Raw genomic sequence first — 17,366 nt, forward strand, 5'->3', positions numbered from 1 at the left:
ATGGGAAAAGAGATTGGAGTTGGAGATATGGATGTAGGTATTAATGGTAGAGTCAATGAGAGGATGTAAGATTATATACAAAGGGGATTGTTGAGTCAGAAAAGTGGTTTCTAGATGGTTGGATGAATGGATGGGTGGGTGGACATAGGCTGCATATTAAGATAAATTAAGGACATAAAGACATGAACTCTTGTTTTCAGTGGGGCTGGTAAGAATGGCTTGTATGTGGAGGGGTGCAAATACATTCATAGGTTTAGCTTTGGGAAATGCTTGAAGTACAAAACCATAATAAAATGGAAGTGACATGTATAGCTTGATTTTTCTATTTTGATATTTTAAAACATATATTATGTATAAATCTATCCCCCAATCTAGGCCATTGTTCTTAAAATGGTATTTCCTTTAAACATTTGAAAACTAATTTTTATACTATTTTAATTATCTTATCTGTTCTAACTTTTCAGATCATAAAGCCTATGGATTATCTGCCCTCAAAGACCATCAAGTTGTCACAGCTATAGAGTACCAAGGTATGGTATTTACCAATTCTTACAGGCTGTAATGTTTAAATGACTCATGAGGGTAACAGGTGATATTATTTTTATATTTGTTGGCATATTCTCTTTCACCCCACACTAATTCTTTTGCCTGAAATATTCCATGCATTTCCACATTTATAACACTTTCTCTACCTCCTCAGTAAACATTCTGAATCATCAATAAAGGCCAGATGTACATAGAAGGTCTCCTATAACATAAATTATCTGTGACAAAATCTATTTTGCAAAACAGATAGAGATCTTAAGAAAAATTTTAACCAGTTGAAGAAGGTTAATGGAAGTTAACACCCCAACTAAGTATTTAAGATGACATTAATGTATTCTATTTTGAAGTGCCATTTTCTTATTTATAAATGCAGGGATTAGTATGTATTTTGTTACAGTTAAAAAATACTTAAAGAACTAATAATTACCCCCAAATAGTATATAGAGGCTTTTATAAGTGTACTTCAAATATCGACCATCCTTTTTTTTGACCTTAGGACACAATGAATAATACAAAGAAACCAGAATAACTAGTCTTTCTTAAATGCAATGTTTGTTTATGTCAGAGATTGTAAACACTTAAGACACAGGTCCCAAACACCTACTCTCTTGTCTTCAGGAATGTTTTCTTCCTGAAGTTGGAGACAGTTTGAAGGAAAGGGTCAAAGATGAGAGAAGAGACCTGGAACACGAGTTAGTATTTATATGGTGCTTACAGTAGTGTCTAACACACACGTTATACGTGCTTGACAAGTAAAAAAATGTTATAAAAACTAGTCCATTATTCAAAAACAACAAACCACTTAGTAACAAGTCACTTAAATAATTTTTAGGCTAATTAAGTCCTTTTAATTCCAATGTTTTACATGACTAAGCTAATAAGACACCCTTTATTGTGAGTTAGTTTTAAGTAAGGAGAAGTGGAAAGAGGAAATTAATGGTTGGAAGTAACTTGGACTCTGGAGTACTTGCAGAAAGATAAATAGGTTGAGTAAGATGCCAAAAAGGAGCCTGGAATGGCCAAAAGAGGGAGCACAGTGAGAGAGGAAAAATGGAGCAGCATGTCCCTGAGGGACAAAGGAAGTGAAGTTCATTTCTGCTATTTCTCACTCTCCTGGGTCCAGCTGGCCGCAGTGGCTGTACTTCCCTACCCTCAGGCCCGATGCCCTAATATCTGAATTAGGACGTCAAAGTTACAGTCTTTAATCATCATTGCTTAAAAAAAAAAAAAATCATTGCAGCAAAACTCACATAACAAAATCCATCCTTTTTTAAAAAAAAATTTTTAGTTGTAGTTGGACACAATACCTTTATTTTATTTATTTATTTTTATGTGGTGCTGAGGATCAAACCCAGCGTCTCGCACATGCTAGGCGAGCACTCTACTGCTGAGCCACAACCCCAGCCCCTAAAATTCATCTTTTTAAAATGAACAATTCAGAAGCCTTTGTATATTCACATTGCTGTGCAGTGCCCCCTCTACCTAGTTCCAGAACATTTCCAACACTCCAAAATGAAATCCTGTGTCCATTTACATTAATTTTTAATGCATGCTTTATTTTAATATAGAAAATCCTTCCATAATTTATTGCAATCAAATGTTAGTCTCAGGGCTGTGGGTGTAAGTGGTAGAGCACATGCTTAGCAGGGCGAGGCTCTGAGTTCAACCCTCAGCACCAAAAGAAAAAAAAAAGTTACTCTCACTCCAAAATAAATTTCTATTTTCTTGTTTCACCTCTGCTCCTTCTAATTAAGAATTGCATTTTAATTCTATTTTATATGTGCTCTGATTATTCCAATTTGGCTCTCAATAATGCAAAAATAAATTCCTATTTTCTTTCACCTTTTATGATATTTTATGCAGTGACTTAATTTTACTTAAGATCTGTAATATTTGGTGGTTTGTATGTTTGTATATGTGTCCTACCCATTTTGTTCAGAGTTTTTCTAATCTCTTATTTTTCTAATGTCAAAAGTATGAATTAATTCTTTCTTTTAGTGTAGCTATTCTGTATCACTTTCCAGGGCAATACCAAAAGCAGAAAGAACCCGAAATCAGGGCAGATCTGTCAGGCTTATAAATTATGTGAGTGGACTTCTATAGAGGGGATCCAGCTCTGAAGCATGTCTTCCCAGAAGTAATTTCTGCTAATTTTTCAGAACTACTCTAGTAGTATCAATTCTTTTTGTGCTATGTAGAATTTGATACATTTTTAAACATGACCACAGAGAATAAACTCAAAAGGTAGCAATAAATAATCTTAGAAAAAATAAAATTCATAATGATTCTTACTCCTATAAGTAATTATTTTGCTAATTTTTTTAATAAACATTTATCTTGGGCTGGGGTTGTTGCTCAGTGGTAGCGTCCTCGCCTAGCATGCATGAGGCACTGTGTTCGAACCTCAGCACCACATAAAAATAACGACAATAAAGTCCATCAACAATAAAAAATATTAAATAAATAAATAAATAAAATAAACATTTATCTTTTCTTCATCTAAATGAAACAGTAGTTTTGGCAATGAAATAAGCGCCTTGATTAAGAAACTTGGCACATTTTTCTGTTTTAATATGTCTTGTATTGAAAAGTGTGATTTATGTTGACATTGTTTTCTTTGCCATCCAAAACAGAGATAACATTTTAGTTCAAATCTGAGAGATTTGTGATGATATAACATGTGGGTTTCTATCATGTCAAGCTTGCAAGTACATTTAAAGAGAAGATCCCCATGTGTGAAAATAATAATGACCATGTATGTACCACATACTATATATAATACACCATGTACACCCAGTATATAACTTCATTATCTCATTTAATCTTTAAAACTCTGTGAGATGAGTACTATTATTTTTATTTATTTTATAGTTTTAGAACATTATTTTATAATGTTCCAAAAAAATTAAGTAATTTTCTCATCATATATCCAGTATAGGGCAAAGGTTTAATTCCAAAACCTGTGCTATAAAGTACTATATTTTTGTGTGACAATAACCCTAAAGCAGAATACCAAAAATTGTCCTGGCCTTGAGTGTTGACTGTTGGCTAAAGAGAGAAAGGAGATTCCATGAGAATTAGCTTTTAGATTCATTTGTATTCATATTCTAGAGTTGCCATAAGAAAATACCACAACCCAGGTGACTTAAAATAACAGAAACATATTTCCTCTAGGTTCTAGGGGCTAGAAATTCAAAATCAAGGTATTGGCATGGCACCCTAGGGTATAGGCCCTGGCTGTTCCCTGGGCCTACCACAATACATATTCCGACCATCTTCTATACCATTGATTAGATGTCACCTTGTAAAAGAGGTAAACTTGACTACTCTTTTAAAAAACTGCATCCTTGTCCTTGGCACTCCCAAACTTCCCCAACTCTGCTGTACTCTCTTTTCCCTACAGCACCTCATCACCATCCAATATGCAATAGAATTCACTTGTATAATGTTGCTTTTTTCTGCCTGACTTCTTCTGCTAGGTTGTAAGATCCCAAAGGACAGGGAATCATTGTTCTGTTCACTGATAGAACTCAAAAAGCAATGCTGAGCACATAGTAAGTACTCAACATATTTTGGGCAAATTGCATAGACCTGTTCTCTACATTTTATACAGTCCATGAGAGAGAGGCTGGAATGAAGTCACTGGACTTAGGAAAATCATTGGTGACATTTTCCAACATAATTTCCTTAGAGGTTTTCCCACAGAGCACTGAGAACATACAAGGATATGAATTAGGAATTCATCAAAATGCATGTTTTTGTTTTGTTTTTGTGTGTGCGTGTATGTATGTATGTTTGTATGTTTAGTTAAATATAGGAAACAACATGATTGAGTACAACATGATTCCTAAGACATGGGAGTAAGACAGTAGAATAGACAAAAAAAAAAAAAAAAAAAAAAAAATGAGTGTGGGTGTGTGTTTAATTGCTGGAAAACTCAACAAAATACGGGAAGGAAACCTATCTAAAACTCAAGACTCCGGAAGGTCACCGCCCAGTCTCCTTAATCAACAGAGCAAGAGCTGTGTTTCCTCCGACAGGTCCCTCAGCACACGTTTGTCTTTGTAGCACAGTTGTAAACACCTCTATAAAATCACATCTCTTTGTGATGTAAAACGTGTTTTAGAAACTTTAGGCATCCTTGAAAACAACTTTTGGTTCTTTTCTTCCTTGTCTTTCTTTTCTCTGCCCTATTTTCTATTTCCTTCTATTTTACTTCTATATTTCTGGCAATGAATATAACTAAAAAAAAATGGAAACTACATATAACAGAAAGAAAAAAATTATCATTATATCACACAGAAATCACTACTGGGTTATAATTTTTATATATATGCTTATAGGCTTTTTGTCCATATCTATGCGTATATTTTGAATAAAACTTGGGTTAATAACTTTAATGACATTAGATTTGTTTAACATCAAACTCCGAGACACAGGAAGGATTTTAACCTTTTTCTTCTAATCAGAGATACTGTGTTTTTAATTTGCCTTGTGGGAGAAAAAACTCCCAGAAATATGAAGTTGGAATTCTAGAAGCTTGGTTGGAACATGCTTGAAAGATGTAACTGGAGGTTTCTTTTTGGCAAGCTGAAACAGTGTGCAGACCAGCACTGGGTTTCCCTGCCCTCAATCATCTCATTTGGACAGTCAAAGGAGTTGGCTCCTTCAGAAGTTCCAGGAATTGCTTAAAGATGCAACTGCAGTAAATTTCCTGTAATGAAGTCAATTTAACAACACTGGAGTAGTTATTACACTTGATGCCAAGATCAAGTCTTTTAATAGTTTATCTGAATTGAGGCAGGGTTACAGGCAGCCATTTAGGGGAAAGAATAAACAATTTATTAGAGGGCCATTTGGGTTCATATTAATGTAATTTGTAAGGCATATCTACACAAGAGATCTGATTGAGACTGTGGCTGTAACAGTGGTCCACTTTATGCTTTGAATAAGAGCCCTTGCTGCTCTGTCCCTGTGACTTATTTTTAAAATGGACATGTTTCTTCCTCTGGGATAGGAGTCCCCTGTGTTTCTCCTTTGCTAGTAAAGCAATATAACTTGGTTTTCCTTTTTCTCAAAACTGCGTCCTCATTGTTGGATTGGCATCAGGGACAAGGTCCTAGCTTTCAGTAACAGCCAGTTGGGAGGAACTTCTTTGCGTTTCCCCAACGCAGCCTGGGCTGGACTAAGTGCCTTTCTTAGGCACTAGATGGCGGCGTGCTCTTTCCAAACCCAAAATCTGATACTCATCCCCTTTGGACTGAAATGCCTTTACCTTGTTTGCCTCTTCTACCAGACTGTAGACTCCTCAAAGACTGAAACTGGGGATAAGTTGATGAATAATCAATCAGAGCTGCTGTTTGTTAAGTGCTTACTATGTTTGGGTCTGTGTGCTTTGCATATATTATTTCACTTGAAAATTCACGACTCTATAATGTACTGTCTCATTTTACTGATGGAAACTCAGGCTCAATAACTAGGAAAAGCAGAATAGTGTCAACCAGTTTTGTGAAAGAGTTGTAATGCTTCCAATTCATCTTTGAGCTAAACCAATAGAATATCCATTATTAATGTACTTTTAACTAACTTATTTATGTAACTTATTAATGGGTATCCTATTAGTTTAGCTCAAAAAAAGAAAGAATAAATAGAACGTAAAGTCACAATTTAAGAATGCTTAAAAACTGTTAATTAAATAAAACATAAATTCGCAGGGATAATTAGAAAACCAGTGTTTTTGTTGTTGGTCCTAGAGGTTATTTTAGCCTGCAAAACCCCAAAGAAGACCATTTCTTCCAGATTAGAGTGGAAGAAACTGGGGCGGAGTGTCTCCTTTGTCTACTATCAACAGGCTCTCCAAGGTAAGACACTGTGGTCTTGATGAGGTCAGAGCAAGAGAATGCCAAGTACAGCCCAAATCCTTTAAATTACAAATGAGAACAGGACATGACTGATTACTGAAAATGTGTTTTTGTAAGTGTGAAATGAAATCGACAGTGTCTGAGACCCAAAACACAACAGCTATAAAGGACAGGAAGAGAATTTCAGTGAAGGTGAATTCCAGGGGGTTCCTGGACCCTCCATCTCTCAGCTCAGTCCTAGAGGATACAGAATGCAATTGTTCTCCCTGGCCCAGTAGATTGAAAAGGGAAGAAAAAGTAGTATGGCCCTGAGATGCAGGGATCACTGCTCATTTAATAATACCCTCACCTTTCCTTGAGTTCCTCTGGAAAGCAAGGCCAGAACTGAGAAGCCTAGGGAGTTTGGACGATGGATGGGTAATTACAACCATTAGCAAGTGCTTTTATTTGTTTTACATTTAGTTCTACTCTGTTCTCCTATTGAATATGTGATGTACTTTTAACTAAAAATGGGATAATAATGCATGAAATGCTATGATGTTAATTTGCTTCAAAAGTATCTAGTGGTAGGCTGGGATATTGCTCAGTTGGTAGAGTGCTTGCCTCGCATGCATAAGGCTCTGGTTCCATCCCCAGCACCATAAGGAAAAAAAAAAAGTACCCAGTGGTTAAGGGTACATATGAATTAAGATAGGCCGTGCATCCATTACAGTTAAAGCTGAGGCATGGGTACACTGAGGGTCATTTTCCTCTATTCTGTACTTTTGCATATGCTTGAGTTTTTCCAATATAAAAATTGTTAAAGTTGGAAATACAATTTAACAAGATAATAAACACATTATTATTTTTTAAATGCTATGTATTACTTTAATTTTAAAGAATTAAGTGGAGGGCTGGGGTTCAGCTCAGTGGTAGAGCACTTGAAAAGCATTAGTAAGGTCCTAGGTTTGTTCCCCCAACTCTGAGTTGGGGCTGGGGAAGAAAGGTAAAAAGAAAGGAAGAAAAAAAAAAAAAAAGAAGAAGCAGCAGCAAGCGCGCGCGCACGCGAGAGAGAGAGAGAGAGAGAGAGAGAGAGAGAGAATAACTAAGTGGACAAATGTTTAAAGTTTATAGAAATTTTAAAGTATCCCCTCTAGCCAGTTGCAGTTGTGCATACCTGTAATCCCATCTACTTCAGAGACTGAAGCATGGAGGACAAAGCAAACACAAAAAGAACTGGAGATATAGTTTGGTGGTAGAGAATTCCTGGATTCAATCCCCAGCATAAATAAATAAACAAATAAATGTCCCCTCTGGTTCCTATCTCTCAAGATAAAAGACTGTAGGTCCCAGAACTTTGGCAGCACAGCTATCTTCACCTGAATTTTCTACAGTTGCCGATTCTGGTAGTTGCATATTACACAAAATCCTATTTTAATTCTTTATACAATTACTATCAAAATCTAATTAAATGAATCCTTTTAACACATTCCCCTCACCTTTTCATCTCTGGTTCTATCATGTGACCTACCATAGGTATAGTCACTGTTCTGACCAATTAAACCAGGGTCTCCTGTTTGTTTTGTAAACAGGAAAACTTCTGCAAGGGTGCTATAAAAGGAATGAGGTCAGTAGGTGTTTGGGTTGAATTCTTTAAAATACAGAAATGTCAAATTAATTATTTTTTGAACAATCTAAGAAAATATCCTTCAAAAAAAGGCTTTTTTTTTTTTTTTTTTTTTGTAGTACTACAGATCGAACCCAGGGGTGCTCTACCACTGAGCCACATCCTCAGCTACGTTTTATTATTTGCTTGCTTGTTTTTAATTTTGAGACAGGATCTCACTAAGTTGCCCAGGTTGGGTCTCAAACTTGGGTTCCTCCTGTCTCAGCCTCCCGAGGAGCAGGGACACAAGAGTGTGCCATCATGCCCAGCTAAATAAAGAAATTTAAAGTAACAGCATGCATGTACAATTTTTAAGGTTTAAAAGTGAACTTGCTGGTAGGAAAATGTGTGTTTTAGTTACTGAATGGAGTGATTTAAGGAGGATGTTGCACAGAAAGTTACTTACATTATTACTAACATTATTGTCTTCATTTTCTGAAGGTGATTTTAAAGATCGAGCTGAGATGATAGATTTCAGTATACGAATCAAAAATGTGACAAGAAGTGATGCTGGGAAATATCGTTGTGAAGTTAGTGCCCCATCTGAGCAAGGCCAAAACCTGGAAGAGGATACAGTCACTCTGGAAGTACTAGGTAATATGCATGTGTGTGTGTGACTCTTGTCACCCACTTCCGTCCTCATCCCTCCAGCTCTGGGGGCAATGACACTGGTCCACAAACATACTAATATTAACTGGGAGTCACAGCCAGTAAAGTTACAGGATCCCAACAAGGTGGTCTGGGCTGTTTTTTCCTAACACCTGGTTGGTTGCTGAAATTTCATTATTTTTATTAACTCATTTATCACAAAACTTCTTTTGGTTTAATAAAGATAATTCCTAAAGTCCTACTCTGTATGTGGGAGCATATTTCCCATGACTTTTTCAATAGCTTTCAGTATTTGTGCTATTTTTGTTACCATCTAAAGTGATATCACATGATATTATGGAAAAGCAATAGAACAAACAAAAAAGTAGATCAAGGGAAGAATTGGAAGTGGTTTGGTAAAGGAACAAAATTAGCTTTTATTTGCAGCTAATATGTAGTAGGTCCTTTCATGAATGTGATTTTATTTAATCTTCACTGACAATCTGATTTTTATAGATGAGGAAATAGAAGTTAAATGATTGCCCAAGTGTCACACAGTTAAATAAATGTCTGGACTAGGATTTGGATTCAGATGGGGTTAACTCCATAGCCAGGATGTTTGATTAGTATGATAATCACTGGTACACATTATTAGCTCATAACAGTGCTTTGTAGAGGAATAGATCATTGGTGTTAGCATAAGCTACCAAGTAAAGGAAATTAAATAACTCCTTTTCCTTTTTTTAGTATTGCTCAGGTTCCTCCTGAAATACTAGTGATATGCAAGTAGAAAGAAATTTTAATTCAGAAAACCTTGCAGTAGATTCAGTCTGTATATTCATTTTCTACTGCTGTGTAACAAATTATTGCAAACTCAACAGATCAAAAGAACACTCTTTTTTTTTTTTTTTTTTTAAGTTCATAGTTCTAGAGATCAGAAATCCAGTAACAGGGCTGGGTTCTGCTTAAGGTTATAAAAATGCTGAAATCAAAGTGCTGGTTGGGCTGAATTTTTGCCTTGAAGCTCTGAGAAAAATCCATTTCCAAACTCATTCTTGGTGTTAGTTAATTTTATTTCCTTGTGGTATAGATCCCCCTCTACGCTAGTTATCAGCTGGGGGCCTCACTCAATTCTTAAGGCCACCTATACTCCTTGCCACTTGGTCCCTTTTGTTTTCAGTGCAACAAAAGCCTGTTGAATCCTTCTTGTGCTTTACATCTCTGGCTTTCCCTTATGTAACTAGGAAGAGAAAGCTCTCTGACTTTCAAGAGCTTCTGTGATTAGGTCAAAGCCATCTATGAAATCTCCGTATCTTAAAGACCACATATACTTGGGACCTTAGTTACATCTACAGAATCCCTCCACAGTAGTACCTACATTAGGATTTGACTAAATAACTGAGAGAATGTGTATGTACCCCTAAAGACAGGGATCCTGGGGGACCATCTTAGAATTCTGCCTATTTTAGATAGTTCTGGGTTTTCCTGGATATTGGGTCACCTAATAATAAAATCTGTTTTACTTTCCAAGTTTCAGAGATCAGAATAACCCTAATTCCAGGAGTTGGTATTTTCTAACTTGGTCAATTATAGATAGAATAGGATTTTTGTTTGGTACCAGGCCTGAAAAAATACCTTTATATCTGACTTCTTTTGAATATAGTTGGTAATAAACATTAAATCACTGGTGAGGAAAACAGAAGAGATTATTTATCTAAAAATGAATAGTTATTGAATTAGATAACGCTTTTTTTTTATGACAAATGAGCCCTGAGCTCTGAGTGACTTAACAAAATTAAAGTTTCTTTCTCACATAAGTAAAGCTTAAATGATTGGGGAAGGGGTGGTGGTGTAACCAATTACTCTACTTCATGAGTAATTACAGACTCAGCTGAATGTAGGTCTGGCATCTTCAGTACATGGCTTTCCAAGGTTAACATGGATGTTGGCAACTGCTTGTTAGTGGGATGGGACAAGTTGAGGGAATGAATGGAGAATCATGCAGGGAGTTTTTATAGATCAAGCCTGGAAACAACTATATAACTTTTATCCACACTCCATTGCCTTGAACTCATGCATATGACCCCATCTGGTAGCAAAGGGGCTGGCAAATGTGGTCTACTATGTGCCCAAGAAGAAAGGAAATGGATCTGTTAAATAAGTAGCCAGTCTCTATTACAAGTGCTCTGTAAGTACATCTTTCCTGGCTATTAAAATCCATGTTCAGCTTTTATGTAACCATTACTGTTTGACTTCATTGTTCAGTGGCTCCAGCAGTACCATCCTGTGAAGTACCCACTTCTGCTCTGAGTGGAACTGTGGTAGAGCTACGATGTCAAGATAAGGAAGGGATTCCAGCTCCTGAATATACATGGTTTAAGGATGGTAACCGTTTACTAGGAAATCCAAAACTTGGCTCCCAAAGCAGCAACAGCTCATATACAATGAATACAAAATCTGGAACTCTGGTAAGATCATTTCAAGTATTGGTCTAATAACCGCCTGGCATCTGGATAAAAATATTATTAGAACTTAAGATGTTGGGATATGCTAGTCAGCCTTTTGTTTCTGTGACCAGAATATCCAAAAAGAAAACCTTAGAGGAGGAAAAGTTTATTTTGGCTCAGTTTCAGAGGTTGGGTACATGGTTGGTAACTCCATTGCTGTAGGACCAAGGTGAAGCAGAACATCATGGTAGAAGGGCAGCAGTGGAGGAAAGCCACTCAGCTCATGGTATTCAGGAAATGAGGACTGGCGGGGAAGGACAGGCAATGGGAAAATGAACCCTTCAGGGTGTTCCTCTAGCTACCCACCTCCTCTGTCCATGCCCCACCTGCCTCAGGCGAACTACTGAACTACTACCTAGTTAGTCTATTCAAACTAGGATGGACTGTTTAGGTTACAGCTCTCTCAGTTCAGTCACTTCACCTTCTACATTGACACAGATACTTCTGGGGAACACCTTATCGCCAAACCATAACATGGAGAATAGAAGACTGATACCATTGCTTGCTAAGTGGAGAGAAGAAAGGTAGCAGGGAAGATGATGATGGTACCTGTACCAAGAAGTGATGGAAAGAACTGCTATGTGAGATGAGAAGACAGTACAGGGAACCGGGGAGCTGAGCACAAAAGTGACCTGAGGCAGGCAAATACTGCTTTCTGATGATACACCCAGCAGTTCTTTATAGCTACCTTTCTGGCCTGGAAAGTTACTAAGGGCAGTTGCAATATACAACACTAGGGCAATGAACTAAATCTCACTTGGAGATACCCTGACCCTGGCACTAACCTTGTAAAAACAGTGACCAGTCAACCTGTGGTAGATGTGTGCATCATTAAAATTTTCCATGACTCTAGCTCATCAGCAGTGTCTCTGTAACTTAGTTATCTATTACTTTGTTTAGTCCCCAGATTTTTTTATCGTTTCCTCCTTGAAAAGATGCTAATTGAAAGATCTTTCTAGGGCTCCTGATGAGAGTCTGTAAGTAATCCCTTAATGCTCATGACATTTAAAATAAAGAGCATTTTTACTTTTTTATGTGACTTTTAAGGCTAGTGGTAGGAAAGAAGAAAGGTCATTGAGCCAGGTGAAGTGGCACACATGGTGGTTCAGCTACTCCGGAAGCTGAGGCAGGAGGATCTCATATTCAAGGCCATCTTGGGTACCTGTCTCAAAATAAAATTTAAAAGTCTGGGGATGTAATTCAGTGATAGACTGCTTCCTAGCTTGTGCACAGCTCTGGGTTTAATCCCCAAGTACCACCAAAAAGAAAAAAAAAAGTCAATGAGCTTGAAATATTTTTCCTATCAAAATAATAATATATGTCAATTTTAAAATGTCTAATTTCTAGCAACACAGGATCACTACAAGCACCAATATCAAAACGAAACAAACAAATAAAAGGAAAAAAAAAACCTTAAAGGAGAGGTAATAACAACAATTTTGTGAATTTTGAAGACAGCATGTAAAGTGTCTTTCATTCCTTCTACCTAGTAGTACACAATAACATTTAAAAACTAGATCTTCTGATACATAAACCAATTTGATGCAGTAGCCAAATAATAAAGTATATCAGTAGATGTGGCCACTGCTTGAAAAAGGCCCTGCTTTGGCCCTTTTAGCAGTCAGCAGGTCCCAGCGATTTTACACTGAGAAACTGGGCAGAAAACCTGCGGTCACACTGTGCTATATTTACATTTCAAATTTGTTTTTTCTCAGAGCAGGTGATAAAAGCCCCAAGGCAAGTCTGAAATGACATAGATTCACTTTTCTCAGGGAGCCTGAACCCTTGAAATATCCTATGAGGCCAAAGGAGAGCCCTGGCTTGAACTAGGATGGCTTCTTTTGTGAGAAACAAAGACTTTAGTGTATAGATGCCAGTGACTTCCTTTTACGTACCAGTAATAGGCTGGAAGATCATTTGGGGTTTTAGTCTACCTTATTATTTATCCATTACCATGGCCCTGAGTTTATGGTGAAGATTCTAAAAGGATTCTGGCTTTCTGGGGATGGAGAGATGATTCTACAAAGTGAAAACAGGCCTGGGAAGGCTTTCTGTTCCACCATGTTGAAGTACTTAAAAAAAAAAAAAAAAGGACATAGGAAGTAGGTAAAGAAATGTGAAAAAGGAAAGGTGTTAACAGATCAAAGCCCTGGCTAACTTAGGAAAATATGTTCCAGAAAGATCCAAGACAATGGGGAGGTGCTCCTCAAAGGTTCATGGCTCCCATGGCTGAGGTCAGCAATGACCTCTGCAGTACTGAGCATATGACCAGGAGGGTCCTGAAAGAATAATTCTGAGTACCCCCACACCCTCTGTAGGGGTCCTGGTAAGGTCCTTTAAGGTGTTCAGGACCTCCTTCCCTCCCTCTCCCCTTCCCTTTTTCTTTCCCTCCTTCGCTCCTCCCTTCCCTTCCTTCCTTCCTGTTTGCTTTCAATTCTTTCCAGAAATTCCCCAAGGCTACAAACTCCAAATCATTAAGTCTCTCATATAAAGGTCTTACCTTTCAGTTGCTTTGGTAGGGAGTAGAAGGAGCAAGGTCTGGACCTTATCTTTACAGAATTTTCAAGACTTCTGCAATTGTTAGAATTTATAATCCTGTAAACAGCACCATGAAGATTTCCTAGGCCTTGAGCTACTTCCTGGTGGTAACTCTGGCTCTTCAGAGTAAATATTCATTATTTTCTGCTGCAGTGAATTTGCTTTTGAGTTAGAAAGTACATTGACAGAGAGGCCATCATTGGTAAGTGGTGCTTCCCAGGAATTAGAAATGCTACTGTTGGATGCTGTAAACTTTTAAAAATGCCCACTGCCTTCATAAACATACTGCTTTCTTTGTATCGCAAAAGAAAGCAAACAGAACAAAAACTTCCTCAAATTAAACAGGAGGTTTAGCTATTTACTCCTTGAAGTTATGGTAGATTTTTGAATCCACAATAAAAATGTAAAGTTTTGAGTCATTAAAAAAGAAAGACTAGCTTAATGATAAATCCAAGGAATGTGGTTGTTAAGAGCCTACTTTGAGATTTGTACTTTTAAAGTATATATATATATATATTTTTTTTTCCTTCCACAAATAGCAATTTAACACTGTTTCCAAGCTCGACAGTGGAGAATACTTCTGTGAAGCCCAAAATTCTGTTGGATATAGCAGGTGTCCTGGGAAACGAATGCAAGTAGGTAAGCATGAGATATTGGAAGAGGAAATGGTTTGCAGTTACAGAGTGCCAGTGGGGGGTAGAAGGAGCAAAGGGTAAGAAAGGGTTGAGTGATTTGAGAGATAAGTAGGTGGTAAAGTTGAAAATTATCTTGATATAGCAAAGAAGCAGAAATGCTATTTTTAATCTGTTTTCCAATCAAGCCAAGAATATTCAGCATTATATTTAACAAATGTTTTAATTTTTCAAGTAAATGTTTTTAAAATACGCTCTTCTGAGTAATCTTTCAAACAAAAGCTAAGTGTCTTATTGTAAATTGTAAATTGCTGTGGATCCAGGAGTCTGTATGGGAGTTCATTTTACAGCTCTGCCAATTATTAGCTGACTCCTCTTAAGCAAGTTATTCAACCTTTATGCTTCGTTTTCCAAAAATGGAAGTAGTAATATATATTCCTCACAGTGCTGCTATGAAGATTAAAGTACTCCATGTTTGAAAGTGTTAGAACAGTGCTTGCACACTATGAGCATTATATAAGTTTCAGCTATGTTAAAGAGTTGTTGATAATTTTTTCTAATTATACATATGGCAGAGTAGTCTCTCTAAAAAGACGTGGAATACCTAAGACCTAGGTTGCTATAAAACATAACTGCCACACATATGCTACATATCACAAAATAACTTTTAATTTTAGAGTTCAATAAATTAGCACTTAATAATCTTTTCTAAGTAATATAAGTTTCAAAACACATTATTTTTTTTAAATTTAATTTTCTTTTTTTTAATAAATTTTTAAATATTTATTTTTCAGTTCTTGGCGGACACAACATCTTTGTTTGTATGTGGTGTTGAGGATCGAACCCGGGCCGCACGCATGCCAGGCGAGCGCGCTACTGCTTGAGCCACATCCCCAGCCCTTTAAATTTAATTTTCAATATTTTGACTTAATTCTTCCTTGTAGTAGGAGTCAGTGTTTTGAGGGGTTGGGGTTGTGGCTCAGTGGTAGAATGCTAGTGTGGATGAGGCACTGGGTTCAATCCTCAGCACCACATAAAAATAAATAAATAAAAATAAAGGCACCGTGTCCACCTACAAATAAAAATATATATATATTTAAAAAAAAAACAGCCAGTGTTTTGAATATAGTTGTGTGTGATGAAGGGATGTGCTAGAAATGGCACCAAGGGGTTAAAGTTCACTCAGGATGGCTGCACCCTAAAACAGAATATTGAGGGTCGGCCTGGTTGCAGGAACTTGTCCTCAACTTTATGGAGCAGAAATTCACTTTTTCAGTGAATATAGATCACTGCAGATATGGGGGTGCACGAATTTAAAAGTTTGTTTCCCTGGTTACTGATTTAATTTGTACATGATTTCTATGCATCTTTTCTTTCTAGGTGTGAGTTAGCTTAAATGTTAAAATTAGTTTGTTTAATGCTCATTCATTGAGCCTCAGTGTTTCACAACTTTGGTTTATTAATTTTCTTCTTCTGAAATAAATATAAATTCATTTTCTTCATGACATACCCCTGGTATTTTGTAATGAAAACCAGAATCTGTTAACTCTCTTAAAGAAATTCTTTTTGAAGCATAGAAGGAAAATCAAACATGGATTTGCTGATCATTCCCAGACTGGTTTATTGTACAGCTTCCTCCTTGGCCTTTTAGCAGTCTGGTTCCTTTCAGTGAGAATAATAATACCTTCCTTTAATGGTGGCCTTCTTCTTTTAAAAAATTTTTTTTTTCAGCGAAAGAATACACAACTTTTCAAGAATACAAAAATATCTATTGCTACATTTTCTCTTCACTGAGTTGTATGTCTTGCTCAATATCTCACAGAAAATAGCAATTGGATGAAAACAGCTTACCTCTAACTTACTACTCTTCTATCTTCCATTCCATTGAAGAAAACAACTTAAAGTCCACTGCATGATTTAGCACTTACAGGCTGAAAGGATTTTTTGTCAGAATTTTGCTTTTAAGGTTAATCTTTCATAGATGTCAAATTCATTGCAAACTAAAAGGATTTGTTTTTGTAATAACCATTAGACTTGAATACTTTGTAGATGTCAAATTTATTGGCTACTATAAAAAATAGTAGGCACAGTTTGGTTCTCAGGAATTCATTTAGCTGTTGACTTAATTTTTCCTTAATTCTGATTACTATGGATTTTTGGCCCTCTTTTCTGTTTTTTAATCAAGTAAATAAATAGGAGAATTTCATTGACCTTGACCTCTCAGTGGCCAACCAAATATGAGCTGAATCTATACCAAGTAATTGGTGTTTTTTACTCTGGTCAAATTAGCCTTTTGGAAGATTCATCTATCATGTCTCCTGTTTAGAAAAAAAAAATTTTTTTTAAGGGCTTGGGGTATAGCTCAGTGGTATAGCACTTGCTTAGCATGCACGAGGTCTCTTGGGTTTGAGCCTCAACGTTGGACAAGGGGTGTAACTCTTTAGGAATCGCTTCTTTAATAAATGCAAAAAAAAGTATCTGAATAACAAGAGTGTGGGTCATGAAATTCCTGTAGTCAGGATGGAAAAATGTGATGTAATAGTGTTAGGATTTATACATTCCTTGAATCACACATTCCAGGCATACTGGTAAATTGTGGTATATGAAGGAAGGTATCTATAAGTCTGTTACATTGTTGAGGAACAGTTATGCTCATCATTTTATTAATGACTTGAATAAAGGGTATCTTTGATACAGTGTCCAATTTGCAGAAGTATTAAGCTTGGAAGTTTAATAATTTAATTATTGGGTAATAGAATCAATCCAGAAAAAAACTCATAAGTTTGTAACATGGTAGCAATTCCAAACTTAGTCCAAAAAATCTACTTGTATTAGGATAGAGAAGAGTTAACTTTATAGCAAAGAGAAAAGTGTGTTTGCTTCATTGAGTTTAATTTATTTTAAACTCCATGGGATAACAATTTAGTGGTACATATGTATGTGATACACACATACATACAACACAACCAGTCAATTCAGGAAGGAAGGTCTTTCTGACAGTTTTATAGAATAGCAGTGGCATCTGCTCTCTTAGAGACTGAGTTTTTCA

General features: G+C 36.5%; 2 protein-coding genes across 2 annotated transcripts in view; both read left to right on the plus strand.

Moving 5' to 3' along the window:
* The window catches only part of Jam2 (junctional adhesion molecule 2), a 26,365-nt gene continuing 8,999 nt past the window's right edge, over window positions 1–17,366 (plus strand). Inside the window, exons 1-6 of the mRNA XM_048803862.1 lie at window positions 1–37; window positions 465–530; window positions 6,300–6,407; window positions 8,494–8,646; window positions 10,906–11,108; window positions 14,225–14,324. Of these exons, the coding sequence (XP_048659819.1) occupies window positions 1–37; window positions 465–530; window positions 6,300–6,407; window positions 8,494–8,646; window positions 10,906–11,108; window positions 14,225–14,324 (667 nt within the window). The remainder of the gene's footprint in view (window positions 38–464; window positions 531–6,299; window positions 6,408–8,493; window positions 8,647–10,905; window positions 11,109–14,224; window positions 14,325–17,366) is intronic.
* Window positions 5,115–17,366, plus strand: part of LOC107136413 (transcription factor BTF3-like) — a 26,843-nt gene continuing 14,591 nt past the window's right edge. The window contains exons 1-2 of the mRNA XM_048803535.1: window positions 5,115–5,120; window positions 9,559–9,564. The gene's annotated coding sequence lies outside the window, so the exon portion shown is untranslated. The remainder of the gene's footprint in view (window positions 5,121–9,558; window positions 9,565–17,366) is intronic.

The sequence above is a fragment of the Marmota marmota genome, unplaced genomic scaffold (genome assembly GCF_001458135.2).
Source record: "Marmota marmota marmota unplaced genomic scaffold, marMar, whole genome shotgun sequence".
Lineage (NCBI taxonomy): Eukaryota > Metazoa > Chordata > Mammalia > Rodentia > Sciuridae > Marmota > Marmota marmota.